This window comes from Archocentrus centrarchus, chromosome 17 (genome assembly GCF_007364275.1).
Source record: "Archocentrus centrarchus isolate MPI-CPG fArcCen1 chromosome 17, fArcCen1, whole genome shotgun sequence".
Classification (NCBI taxonomy): Eukaryota; Metazoa; Chordata; class Actinopteri; order Cichliformes; family Cichlidae; genus Archocentrus; species Archocentrus centrarchus.
In genome coordinates this window covers 13,876,248-13,890,985 of record NC_044362.1, presented here as the reverse complement: position 1 = coordinate 13,890,985, position 14,738 = coordinate 13,876,248, and the positions used below count along the sequence as shown (strand labels likewise).

The 14,738-nt window shown below is 40.5% G+C and overlaps 1 protein-coding gene across 1 annotated transcript; it reads left to right on the top strand.

Moving 5' to 3' along the window:
- Window positions 1-2,791: 2,791 nt before the first annotated feature.
- Window positions 2,792-6,513, top strand: LOC115796158 (relaxin-3 receptor 1-like). The gene is made up of 3 exons (XM_030752436.1): window positions 2,792-3,003; window positions 5,353-5,796; window positions 5,902-6,513. Exons 1-3 carry the CDS (start codon window positions 2,803-2,805, stop codon window positions 6,511-6,513), a joined length of 1,257 nt encoding a protein of 418 aa, XP_030608296.1. The 5' UTR covers window positions 2,792-2,802.
- Window positions 6,514-14,738: the final 8,225 nt, after the last annotated feature.

The window sequence follows — 14,738 nt, the reverse complement described above, 5'->3', positions numbered from 1 at the left end:
CAAACATCATGTTGGTCCATAGTGTGGTACCTCTCTCAGTGCTGGACTGATTGCCTTGAAATTTTATGCAGACCTTCACAGTGCCCACAGTAAAAATCCTAATGACACTGGTGGTCTCCTATCTATGAGGTCCACAGCAGCAAGTCAGAGTGTCTTTGTGTTTAAAAAAAAAAAACATTAAAAAAAATCTGTTTTTCACTGCAATATACCATTTTTAAATAAAGGATTTTTTATGGATTTTGTTTGTTTGTTTGTTTGTTTTTACCAGGCATTGAATTTTACCACTTACCATTTTCCCTATTTATTTATTTTTTACACTGTGTTCTGAGCTTTGCCACTATCAGTTGATACTATCTGCAGACTTGATGCCCATCAGACTCAGCTGCAGTATTCTGCCTCATATGCTTACACACCACATTACACCGCTGAAAGTATAGTTGTGCATTCACACAGTTTGTTTGGTTGATGCTGTTTGTTCGTTGCCGATGGAGCTGTGTTTTGGAAATGTGGGCTTATAACCTCACTATTTTTTAATATCCTGGCAGTCACGCATCTAGTGTTTCTCTCTGAGAGCTCTTGCTGAGCAGAGGATGTCGAATAACCTAAATAAAAAATAAAAATAAAAAAATTTCTGCAAACCCAAGCTCAAAACCACAAGTTCGAGATGCACACAGGCTAGGAGGCAGAAATGAATTATTGATGAAACAGGTTAGGTGGTGTGTTATAATGATAAAGAGTTAAAAAAAAATGTAAGTGGAAATTCAGTCAGAGTCTCAGAGCTGAGCAGAGGTGCCGCTACCTGAGGGCGCAAAGAGGTCGCAGGAGGAGAAGATTGCTCAGATAATTTTGGGAGGTTAGGCTGTCCATGTGGGGTTTCATGAACATTTGAGTAGCTGCAGAATAATTATCCTGCAAATTGGGCACATAATTCTGACCTAGTGATGACAAATATGAGAATAGATGAGGCTGCTTTACTGCTTCACTCTTTTAAATAATTTTTGTGCAGTGTTTTTTTTTTTTCTTTAATTCAATTATTCTCGCACAACCTTGGATTTACTGTTCAAAGTTTTACTGGCTAAATTCTCAGGATGTTTAATGTATATTTGATTTTTCACACCTTTGAACTTGTTCGTTTCTTCTAAAGATTTATTAGCATTTGCTCAGCCTGGAACTCGGCCTTTCAGTGCTGTTATATTCTTTGCAGTGCAGCAGTTCTGAGGGAGTCATTTAGAGTGTGAATAAAAATCATCTTCTCCACCAAAAAATGACATTGAAGGAGCACACTGAATGCCCTTGGTCAGGCCAAGAATTTGTATTTTAATAACAGTATATTCTATTCAAAAGGAGCTCACCATTAAATATGTCTAATGTAGAAGAACTAAATGTATATTTAACACAGTCTGTATAAAGTGCTTTTACCTGGATCAAACAGAAATATTCACATTCACACATATATGAATTTACTTCAGTTATTTTCCCTCATTTAGACTACAGATGAAATGAAGATGGAAAAGGCCAAAGGTGTCAGCATCTCCCCATCCATTTCTTTTAAAACTCACTGTAAAAACACAGACAGACTTGTGATAATGAAAGCTGACTCTTTAAGCATCTCAGAAAGCCTCAGCAGAATGACAATAAGCAGCTTCACGGGGGGACAACCACATCTGCATTTCTGTTCATGTCAGTGCTGGGTAGAAAAGGAGAAGATTTATTGAATTTGTGGCTGACCACTTATGAAACTGGGCAAAATCTCTGCCCCAACCACAAAAAAAAGTACACATTTTCTTCCAAATGTCCTAACTGCTCTAATATCTGGTCCTTTTGCTGAGTTTTAGAGGAATGGCTCAATTATTTAATGCCACTTGAAGCAAACTGGTTGGGGTTAAGATGTTAGACAAAGATCTCTTTTAAAGTTGATAGTCTACAGACTCTGATGGTACTTAAGAAAATGGCATAATTTCTCCTTTTCTGCACTCTTTTCTCTCTAACACACTCAGTTTAGAGCACAGCGACACTCTGTTTGAATACCAACAGTGACCTATAAGAGATGCAGATCACAAGCGCGCACACACACACACACACGCAAACACACACACACAGCACCATCTCGTCCTCTAACAACATCAAAAAGACTGAAAGCTTTCTGATTTTCTGGTGAACACTGACAAACCCTTGGAGACAAGGAAATAAAAAAAAATAAATAAATTTCTATGTAAAAAATTAAAGGTGATCTGGATTCCATCAAACAAGGAAAAAACATGAATGAAGCTCAGCCAAGAGTAATGCCATCTCAGTTTAAAATCTGGAACTTGGTTAGTGGGACATCTGCTGTAATGACGATAATAATATATAAACACTGGGGACGAACTGTGAAGTCCCTGTGTGCACCATCAGAGCGCCATCGAGCGGTGAAATGAGAACCCCGGCAAGTATAAAAGCCTCCAGTGAGAGGATGCTGACAGGAGAAGCAGCTGCATCATGTCAGACTTCAGGCTGAACGCGCCAAAGTAGGCAGATGCGGAGGCAGCTCTTTCCTTTGTTTATTCAGTGTTTAAATATATTTAATTTAATAACACAAACAAACAATAAGAGTCGAGAGAGGGGCAAAAAAAAAGCATATTGGAGCTCTGATGTCTTTTCATACTAAATGCATGAGAAGAAAGAGATGGGGATTTTTGAACCTACACCTGTGCACCTGCAATTTGAAAATTCTCCAGGAGGAAGAAGCGGTTAGTTCTGCGAAGTAATTCGCCTTTCCTTAACCCCCCCCCCCCCCCCCCCCCCCCCCCCCCCCGGAGAAACATGCAGGTCAACAACAGCAGCTCCTCTGGACTTGTGACAGCGTTGAATGAGTGCGAAGGGGAAGAGGATGAACGCAAAATCTCCGAACTGGTCAGTCCTACAGGAGCAGCCTCCTCTTTTAACCTCTCGTTAAACTGCTGGCTTCACATACTCTCTCAGGAGTCCTCGCTGGATCTGCACGGAGACAGCGCCAACCTGGCAGTAGGTTTAACTACCTTCTTCTATTTTTATTTATTTATTTTTTTACAAGTCCAGTGTGTTTGTCTCATGAAAGACGGTGATTGTGCATAAATCTCGGAGGTGATTAGGTTATTAATTCTGACTTTAAAGATCTTATAATATCCCACTTATTTGAATAGAAACAAGCTACGCATGTCTTCAGAATGTGTTTCAGTTCAAAATGTTTTATTAGTCATTTTGCAAACCTGTACATACATAAACTGTAGATAAAAGATGGCATTGCCACCATGGCGTCCAGTGATGTCAGTAACTATCTGACTTTTTTCAGTAATGTAACTTATCCAAGTCAATGTGCGTTACTATTTTTTGTCATTTTCCTTAGTAAAAACACATATTTTAGCTTTCTTCTTGCATCTCGGGGAGTGACATCTGGCCGATGCACAATCAAGTCACATTTTCAGCATGAGGACAATAATACCACACACAGAGATGCATGTTTTCTAGCTGGAAATACAGGCACTATTTTGAGTTTGTATCAGCTAAAGATGACAATATCAAGGTTCGTTGTGCACTCTGTGCTGTTGACAAAGTGCTATTTAGCTTCAAAGACACTATGTCAAATTTGAAGAAACATTTGGAGTTTCAGTACCGCACAGTCAAACTTACAGAGCAAGTCCCACCAGGTGGTGCAAAGCAGAGAGCTGCGGCAAATGCAGGAGCCCCCCCCCCCCCCCCCAGCACCCAAACAACAAAAGCTGGACTTCGGTGCAAAACCGGTAAATGGGGAAGAGTTGAAGAAGTTGGTTGGACAGTATATAGTAAAGGAAATGCTGCCCTTAAACACAGTTGACTCGCCCTTGTTTCATGGTTGTCATTTTCATGTTAAGGCAGTGTGTGTGTGTGTGTGTGGGGGGGGGGGGGGGGGGGGGGGGGGGGGTGTTGGCAAAAAATTATCATCTGCCATAAAGTCATTCTGATGTTTCTATGTGCTTTTATGTGTAATGTTGTTGCTTATATTGGTAAATAGAGTGCAGTCAACATGATTTATGAAGTGCTTATGTATAAAATGAAGACATAACCTGTTTCGCAAGAATCTTTAGGAGTCTGTGTTATTGCTTGCTAATCCATTGCTTTTTGCCCACTTAAAATATCTTTATAGAACTGTGATGTTATATTTGTTGTGATTTCTGCAGCCTTCTTAGCCAGATTTCTGTTTTAAAAGACATTTTTAATGTCTATGACAGTTTTTACCTTGATAAAAAATGAATATATAAAAGACACTTTACCAAAATCTGATTGCAGCTTCTACATTTTGATAGAAATGCTGATTCTCGCTTAAAATGACTTCATATCATTCATGAGAGATATGTTTGACATATGTTTCACAGATTATAGATCAACAAGTCATTTACAACAGTTTAAATACAGACGATCATTTTTTGGCAAATACCGGAAAATTGCTTTTTGGTAGACAGTCAGTTTTTGGCACAACACCAGCAGCTGTTGAATGTAACTAATAAAGTAACTTGTAATTTAGTTACTTCTAAAATAAAGCAATTAGTAAAGTAACTAAGTTACTTTTTAAAGGAGTAATCAGTAATCAGATAACTTTTTCAAGGCAACTATGCCATCACTGATGGTGTCATGCATTGGTTTGCATCTGAGCTTTTTGAAACCAGAGGTCTGGAGTGTGAAATCAAGGTGTCGGCCACAAAGCAGGCCTGCCCCAAAGCATACTCTGCTTTGTTGTCCTTATGGACACCAGTGAGACTTAAAACTAGCATTTGAGACAACAAACTCATCAGAAAAGCGTTTACAGAGGGCACGATCAGGCATCAAGGGAGCCAGTGACAGTTGTCCCATAGATTTCTATACAGCCAAAGTTGGTTTTGCAAACATAAGCCCCTGAATGCCACTAGAAAGAACCGTAAGTTTAAGGCACTACCATGTGTTTCAGACCCAGAAGCTATGTCTATCTTTTATTTGGAGATAATTTATCTGAATTTCAGGAGAGGGACCACACCTCATATACTGCCCTTCTGGTTCTCTGTCTATATATGCCTTCCTGCATTACAAGCTTTTTTTAATGCCTCATGAAAATGAGAACAAGTCTACTAGAAACACTGTCCAATCTAAATAAGGATGTTGTTCCAGGTAATGAAATATAGTCTATGTGTACATCCCTGGGTTTTCGTTCTGCTTCAAATGGGCTCAAGCATCCAAATCAAGATCCAAATAAGCTGCCGTAGGCCTCAAGACTGCAGTGCATATGAGAAAGTTTTCTTTTTGTTTTGTGCACTTATGTGCCCTGAAAAATACAAAACCCAAAACAAAAATAAGCTAGTGTGTGTGTGTGTATGTGTTTGACAGGTACGAGTTGTCATTGCCACAGTCTATCTGGTTGTATGTGTCCTGGGGCTTGTGGGTAATCTCCTAGCGCTCTTCCTGCTTCACTCCCGTCGCCGAGGGTACCACCACTCCTCCATTGACTGCTTTGTGATGAGCCTGGCTCTCACAGACCTCCAGTTCGTCCTCACCTTGCCCTTCTGGGCCGTGGACACGTTGCTGGACTTCCGCTGGCCCTTCGGCCGGGTCATGTGTAAAATCGTGAGCTCAGTCACCACCATGAACATGTACGCAAGTGTCTTCTTCCTCACTGCCATGAGCGTGACCCGATACCGCTCTCTGGTTACCGCTCTGAGGATGGAGAGCCCTAGGACTGCAACTACTCGGGCCAAGTGGGCCAGTACAGCCATCTGGGTGGTGTCTCTGGTGGCCACACTGCCTCATGCTTTCTACTCCACCACTGTCCAGGTTTGTTGAATTAGGCCTTAACAACCAATCCTGATTTGCTCTGCCTACAGTGCATGCTTTCTGTTTTGGATAAGGATCCTCTGATTTCCTGGTTTGTGTTTCCAGGTTTCTACAGATGATGAGCTGTGCTTGGTTCGCTTCTCTGACTCCGACTCAGGTCAGTGGGACCCCCAAGTCCTGCTGGGACTCTATCAAACACAGAAGGTCCTTCTTGGATTTGTGGTTCCCCTGATTATCATCTCTGTGTGCTACCTCCTCCTGTTGAGGTTTATCCTGAGCCGGCGCGTTGTGGGCAGCATGGTAACCGGGAATGTCACAGAGAAGTCAGAGTGTGAGAGAGGACGCCACCGTCGCCGCTCCAAAGTGACCCGCTCTGTCACAATTGTAGTTCTGTCCTTTTTCATCTGCTGGCTGCCCAACCAGGCGCTCACCCTGTGGGGGGTGCTGATCAAATTTGACCTGGTGCCCTTCAGCAAAGCTTTCTACAACACCCAGGCCTACGCGTTCCCCCTGACTGTGTGTCTGGCTCACGCAAACAGCTGTCTTAACCCAGTGCTCTACTGCTTGATCCGAAAAGAATACAGAACTGGCCTGAAGGAGCTTCTGCTGAGAATTTCTCAAGCAGTCCAAAATGTTTTCACCATGTCTCTGAGAGGGAGGAGAGTGGAGGAAGCACCACCCAGCATGGTTATGTTACATAAAGACATTAATATGTGATTTACTCAGAATAAGAGAATAGCCTGACAGGTTTGGAAACTCAGTTATTTGCTTTCCGATTGCATGTGTTGATGAGCTCCAGAGGTGCTGGAAGGTGAATTTTATCACTTTCAGATTGAACCAGGCTAACTGTTTCCATCTCTTCCCAGTCTTTGTGCTAAACCAGGCTTACCGGCTGCTCATTGTAGCCCCATAAACGGAGCGCACACATGAAAGTGATGTCAGTGTTATCATCTAAATCTTAGCAAGAAAGCCACTAAGAATATTCTGACTAATGTTGAATGTTTGCTTTGTAATTTAACTTTCTATGCCATGTTTCTTTGGTGCTGCAGATGGGTGACGTATTAAAGGAAGAAATAAAGTGTCAGCAAAGATTGCATTAGAAATAAGCTATTTAAAACCTTACTTTGGGGCAAAGTTTGAGGCAGTTTTTTAAAGCAATTTTTAAAATCTGTTTTAATGGTAATTCTACACATGTACTTCTTATGTCCTGGTGACCATTAAAATGAGTGTTAATTTCACTTAACTCCACCCCAAAAGTGCCCAGAGGTGGTTCTAGTTGACTACAGAGTAGTGAGACTTGCTTCTTGGAGGACTTTGGTTGAAATCTGGTGACTGCAAAATCTATAGTGCATGACTCCCATCATCTTCATACTCATCAAACCATTCAGTGACCCCCTCATGCCTTTTGCTTGGGTCACTGTCAACCTGGAAGACAGCACAACTTTGTTTAGCTGCAGGATAAAGGTGAATAATCCAGTGGGAGCAGTGGACCACCCACAGCATCAAAGAGCCACCAGTTCCCTTTACTACAGGAGTCAGGGCCTTCATGTTTTTCCTTTAATGCAGCACCCATTTGTATGTTTTAACTTTATTATGCACTTCTGTGAAAAACTACTTGCAAAAATACTACAAGAGACTTGGGGCGTTATCTCCATTGTTAAAAATGATCAAACTGTCCAATCTGTCTCTGAGCTGTTTTTTTTTTTTTTTCTCAATGCTGTGTGATGTTTGAATAGTTGATCTATAAAATGATTTTTGTACTTTGCATCTTAATTACCCACACAGGCCACAATGAGGACTTGCTGCAGTTTCATTAGGATTAATGTGTGTAATATTTTCTTGTGTTATTGCTGCTAATTAATCTGCGCACTGGAATCTGCCGGAGAAACTCAACTCCAGAACATTTTGACATTCAGTGTTTGATCCTTGCGTCTTGTGTCTGCTGCCCTGTCCTGCTGTGAATTGTTTTGTGAATACACGTGTGTACTGTGACATTAAATAAAACAGGAGAACAAGAGTTTGGTGACATCTTGGGAAAGTTAATCTCTCCTGCGGTCACAACAGCATCATGAGGACGAGGTAAACGAGTCAGCGGCACAAAGGCTGTTGCACGTTTTCGCCCTTTAGCAACCTTTAAATTTTGAACGGATCACTATCTTTAGCCACTCACAGACAGTTCCTGACATACAAATACCACACACACACACACAAACACACAAGCCCCACCACAGTTCTTCCATTGTGTGCTACGGTGGTTGTAATTATTTCCCAGCCCTGCTTCTTACATCAATAATGACTTGCCTGATTCATTCAGCAGGCTCTCTGTGAGTTCTGATGTTGCTCGCGGTTCACCAAGGGAACCTGCATCTTCAAGCTGAAAACGGAAACAATCAAAAGTGTGATTTTTGAGCAAGCATTACCCAAAAGTCTGCTCGAATTTCCTCACTGAGACTGTGCACTGTTATCAAACACATAAAGTCTTCTGTTGCCGACATCTGTTATTTGATGGACTCCTTTAGAAAATCTCACTTCTCATCAAGAACAAAACAACGGTCAGAGCAGCTACAGTTCATCCACTCAGAACCCAGGTGGCCATTTCTATTTTGGAGCCAGCTCACAGAAAAAAACAAAATAGGAGGGTACAAAGCACGTGTGCCCGGCTATTCATCTTCAAGTGCTGTATAAAAAGCGTCCTGCTGATGGAAACCAGTTGAAGAAGTGTCATCCATGAGTGGCCACACATGGCCTTCTTGGATTACTGATTTATAACAACTGAGATGTTTATTTTCCAAGTGGACACAAATGCTAACACAAATTTTCAAGAATCCTAAATCCATGAGATATGAACCAACCGACAAATGTTCTGACTTATCTGATGTCAAAAGTATAATGTACAAAGCACAAGAAAAGGACTCCCTAACTGTGTTCAGTGGCTATTCGAAATGATACAGACACAATATGAACTCGGAGGCATAAGACATGCTTAAAAATGCAAGTGTAAGGACACATATTTATAATAGATTTATGTGGGTTGCAGGGGAAACAGATTTCACTATGATTTTTTTCAGATAACTAAAGCTGATATTAACTTAACCTTAAAATTCATTCATCAGCATTTCATGATGAAGATTCTGAGATCCTACTGAAAGCTCCAGTGTAATGTTCAACTACAGCACTGTGTAAAAGTCTTGGGCACTTTGTTACTAGCAGCCTGTCACAAAAACAGACAATTTATTCCCATTTCTTTAGTTGAATCTATGAAAAATACAGATAACACAATTTGACAGACATAAAATAGTATTTTTGCAAAACTATCTGACTACAAGGTGATTCCTAAAGAGCTATTAGCTGAAAACTTGGCATATCTTGGCATGGTGTACAGTGTGTCCTTTAAAACTTTGAGGAGACTGCAGAAGAAGTGGCAGGCCTAAAACACTATCTACAGCAGACAAACAGTATCTGATAGTCGTGCCCTTTAGAAACCATAAAAGAAATTCAGCCACACACAAACCACAGAATCTGCAGCGTCAGTCTCTACAGACCTCCAAACTTCATGCGGCCTTCAGGCTCAACAGTGAATAGAGAGCTTCATGGAATGGGTCTCCATGGCCGAGCAGCTGCATCCAAGTCTTACATCACCAAGTGCAGTGCAAAGCATTGGATGCAGTGGTGTAAAGCACACCGCCACTGGACGCTAGAGCAGTGGAGACATGTTTTCTGGAGTGATGAATCACGCTTCTCCATATGGCAATCCGATGGATGAGTCTGGGTTTGGTGGTTTCCAGGAGAATGTTACTTGTCTGGCTGCATTGTGCCAAGTGTAAAGTTTGGTGGAGGGGGGATTATTGTGCGGAGTTGTTTTCAGGAGTTGGGCTCGGCCCCTTAGATCCAGTGATGGGAACTCTTAATGCTTCAGCATGCTAAGACATTTTGGACAATTTCATGCTCCTAACTTTGTGGGAACAGTTTGGGGATGGCCCCTTCCTGTTCCAACATGACTGCACACCAGTGTACAAAGCAATGACCATAAAGACATGGATGAGCGAGTTTGGTTTGCTTGACTGACCATCACAGAGTCCTGACCTCAACCTTGTGTAAAGCCTTCCCAGAGGAGTTGAAGCTGTTATAGCTGTATTGGGTGGGTGAACATCACATTAAACCCTATGGATTAAGAATGGGATGTCATTCAAGTTCATGTGTGTGTGAAGGCAGACAAGTGAACACTTTTGGATGCATGTTTACACACGTTTTAATACGTGGCTGCATCGATTTCCCATTTTCCCAGCAAAATATAAAGAAATGAGGGTGGCTCAAGACTTTTGCACAGTATGTTACATCTCACAGAATTTACTTTAGGCCACACTCAGAAGCCTTCTAAAACTTTAAACCTCATGTCACAGTTTTTATCATGGTTGAAAGCTCAGCCTTGTCTTATGTCCTCATCATGGAGAGATTTAATTACTGAAAGCTTTTGAAAAAGCCATTAAGTGGAAAATGTTCTTAATTTCAGAATGAATGAATAACCATAAAAATGATGAAATAATGAATTATCTGATAACACCGCATTATATCTACTTGACCTCCAAACTCCTTCAACTAGAACATTTGATTTTTCTCCAGGAAAGTGCCACAGAAAATGATTAATAACAGCCACCAAAAAGTCAGAAATCAGACTCGTTTACATGTTTTTCCACATCTGTTTATTTAATTGATATCTTGTGAAACTGATTTCACTGTAAAAAAAAAAAAAAAGCTGTGTATACTGCAGGCTGTAGATTTTGCTAGAAAACATCTAAAGAGCCTGTATAGAACTTTATTTGGACACATGAAACCAAGATTGTACCAGAAAAAAATGGGAAGGAGAGAAACAGCTTATAAAGCATTACCACATCATCTGTCAAAGATGGTGGAGCAGTGTTATGGCATGGGCATGTATGGCTGCCAGTGGAATCAGGTCACTAGTGTTTACTGATGATGTGACTGCTGATAGGAGCAGCAGGGTGAATCGTGGCGTGTACAGGGCTATAATCTCTGCTCAGAGTCAGCAAAAATGCTGAAAAACTCATCGGACAGTGTTTCACGGTGCAAAAGGATAATGACCTAAAGGATGCTGCAAAAGCAACCTGAGAGTTTCGAAAAGTAAAGAAATGAGATGTCCTTCAATGGCCAAGTCAGTCGCCTGATCTCAACTCAACAGAGCAGCTTTTCAGTTACTGAAGACAAACTTTAAGGCAGACAAACAAGCAGCAACAGAAGGTGGCTGCAGAAAAGGCCCGACAGACAGAGGAAATGCAGCATGTGGTGACATCCATGGCTTCTAGATTTCGCAGTCACTGGCTGCAAATGATTTTCATCTAGGTATTAAAAAGAATCCTCATATTTAAAATTATATTAGCCTGTCCAAATAATTCTGAGCCTCTGAAAATGGGGGACTATGAATAAAAATGTCTGTAACTCCTTAAAAAAATAATGGAAAATTTGTGCTAAGCCACTGGAATTAAAGATGAAAAGTCTGCGCTTCAATCACATCGTGATTGTTTGATTTAAAATCCACTGTGGTGGTGTACAGAGGCAAAACTTCAGAAACTGTGTCCAACAAATTATGGACCTAACTGTGTGTGAGACATTATGCACTAATTATTCAACACCCTAATCTTCAGTTTTATTCTCTGGCTGTGAAAGCATTATCTAGTAGCACTATTAAAATCACATTTTCCCACCCACGTTGTGATCTTTGGGTCATAAGTATAAAGTTATCTTTGATATTACCATGTGGTGAACATCGTGTTCCAGCTCGAGCAGGAAAAAACAAGAACAGCCGTCTCTCCGGAGAACGATCTCCTTCAGGAGCTGTGATGATGAATCTGAATGCAGTAGTGAGAGACATGACTCAGTTATTTTATAATTTACATGCAATTTCTTAAAATAGTGTGGACAAAGCCCTTTTCCTCTCTCCCCAAGTATAAGAAGTGCCTGAATTGTGCCTGAAATTGTTTTTGAAATATTGCCATTAAACAAATCCCGAACGAGGATAAAAGGGTCATCCAGCCTTTAATTGGTGCCACTTGCAATTTCAATCACGACAAAGAAAATCTTCATTCCTGCAATGAAACATCAATTTAGTCCCTCATGAACCTCTCATTTACAACACCCAGCAAATTCATCTCCTTTTTCAATTTGGCTTAAGATGACATTTTTATTCTATGATTTGATGAATGAATGTCTCCATCCATGATTAATGCCTTTATCAGAAAGGATGCAATGATGCTTTTTTAAATTTCCACAGAGGGAAATTGAGAGTGAAAATAGATAAGAGGAAGCTTTTTTCCCCTTAAGCTGAGCATGTTAAACTGAGAGAAAATATTCTCTTTAATATGACTACATATTATCAGGTTTTATTGACAGATACAATTTCAGATAAGCTTGTGACTTTCTTAAAGTTCTGATGATGAAATAATGGATTTCCAATAGTGAAACATGTCTAAGCAAAGCCAGTATTTTAGGCTTAAAATCACTAAAATACTATTTTCACTATCTCTATCATCGTATGTTGATTTTTTTTTTTGTTGTTGTTTTTGTTTTCACCCCTTCTTGGTGTCATTTTCAATAACAAACCTCTAACAGTGGTTACAGCTTCAGCATTTTCCCCTCTGAGACTCGCTCGAGCTCAGTCATGCTGAATCTGGAGCTTCTCTAAAGCAGCAGCACACTGCTTCCATGATTTGCTCACCTGCTTTTGTGTGACAACCACAAGAGAGCATGAACTCCATGACTATATTTCTTTGACAGCCTGTAGCAGGTTTTTCTGCCTTTACTGGCACTATTGATTGTTCTCACTTTCCTCAAAAGCATCCCAGTCACTACCAGTGAAAGGCGTTCACTCAGCATGAAGCTACCACCCTCAACGGTGTGCCTGCTTCCTTCCTCTAGATGAAGCATTTTGAATTATAATGTTAAATTATGGTGTTTTCCAGGCTTCATCATACCAGAATATTTTTAACCTGCTCTTCTGCTGCCTTTGCACCAGCTCCAGACATGCCGTCACTGACCGGCTCCTTGTGGCCATCCTGCCAACACAACAGGGCTCCGATACTCTGCCCAGTGTCCTTGACGCTGAACTCAGAGGATGAAAAGCTGTTCGAAGTCTGTCTGATGCTAAAAGAAAAATTTTTCCACTTTCTGTTAAACGCTAAGGAAATTCTTCACAAGTTTGATGCTGTTTTGAAGTTAACTTCCACCATCCCATCTCCCAGTCTAGCACAGCTTTTAAATAAGGTATGATCACAAAGAGCTGGGAATCCACCCATCAGCCTCCACCCAGATGAGCTCATCTATAGAGGATTCGATATCTGTTATTCCTGGTTTATAAATGTAGGTTTTTATTAAGATGCAGTTAGATCACCTCAATGTGAGTGAAACAAAAATATTGGGCAAAGCTTGGCTGAAAGATGGATTTAGGTTCATTTCAGTTTGACTGGACGGCTAAAACTAGAATCAGTGCCTCACAGTATATTTTCATGTCAACCAGTTAAGTTGCCAAAAAATTAAAAACTGTACGTGATTAAATTCGGCTCCTTCAAGGTTTCAACATTTTGATTTTTTAAGTGGAATCCTGGACCTTTATGAATGCTTCTCACACGCTTTTGTTAGAGGCTTTTTAAAATCTATTTCTTGCTTGAACTGATCAGGTATGAAATATATTTCAGTGTCACAGCAAAAAATGTAAAGTATGGGGAGTCTATGTGATGTTTAGTCTATAAAAGTCTGGGCTCTTGGTTTTCAGACTGAGGGCATGAAGTTTGAAAACCACAATTAGTCAGGCGCACGTTTCGTAGGTGGATAATGGGAAATGTGGAATATTGAGCCGAGCGTCGTTTAAATACCACAGCCTACCTGAGTATTGTTGCTGACCACGTCCATCCCTTTATGACCACAGTGTACCCATCTTCTGATGGCTGCTTCCAGCAGGATAATGAAACCATGTCACAAAGCTCAAATCTCAAACTGGCTTCATGAACATGACAATGTACTCAAATGACCTCCACAGCCATCAGATCTCAATCCTATAGGGAGCCTTTGATGGGTGGTGGAATGAGATGTACAGCTGATATAAAGTGATGCTATCAGTACCTTGTTGAATCTGTGCCATGAAGCATAAAGGAAGTTCTGAAGGTGAAAGGAGGTCCAACTTTGAACTAGCACAATGTACCTAATAGAGTGGCCAGCGAGTGTAAATGACTACAAATCTTTGGATGTGGTAAATATATTATATCATCAAACCTCACATTCTAACTCATCAAAAATCATTTAAAAAAAGTTAATTTCATAGGATAGTGTGAACATTTATTTCTAGAGCAGACACGATTAAAACCCGCTTATATGCAGGTATAAAAAGTAAAGGCAGTAATGAATCTGTTCACATTCGGGCAGTTTAAGTGTATGCCTCTGTGTTGCAGCTGTTGTGTTTCCTGGCTTTAACATTTGGTGCTTCTGTGCGTGTGTCAAATCAAAGTGCCTTAATGGACTGAAACAGAGTCAAGCAGCCACACTTCTGCTGCAGTAATTATCTACCTTTGCAAACACCTGTGGCCCATTATGCAAAATGGATATTCTGGCTTTGTAAAAATAGAAAAATAAAGTGCAGTCCAGGTGCAGCACCTATTTGGCTTGCATAAAAAAAAAAACCCACTGTCACTGAGGTCACTTCTGCCATAGACCTTATAACAGTACTCATTCACAACGCAGTGGTTACATAATTATAGAGAATTTGAACACTGCCAGAGTGTTTAGATGTTGACCTCACAGAAAACACAATTAATCATACTCAGCAGAACACAGGCTTCTCATCAGCAGCCAGTACACAACAGTGTATACAGATTGTTCCATATAGTTTTTGTTTATTGTCAAAACATATACAAACTGTAATAAAAAAAAAACTGAAG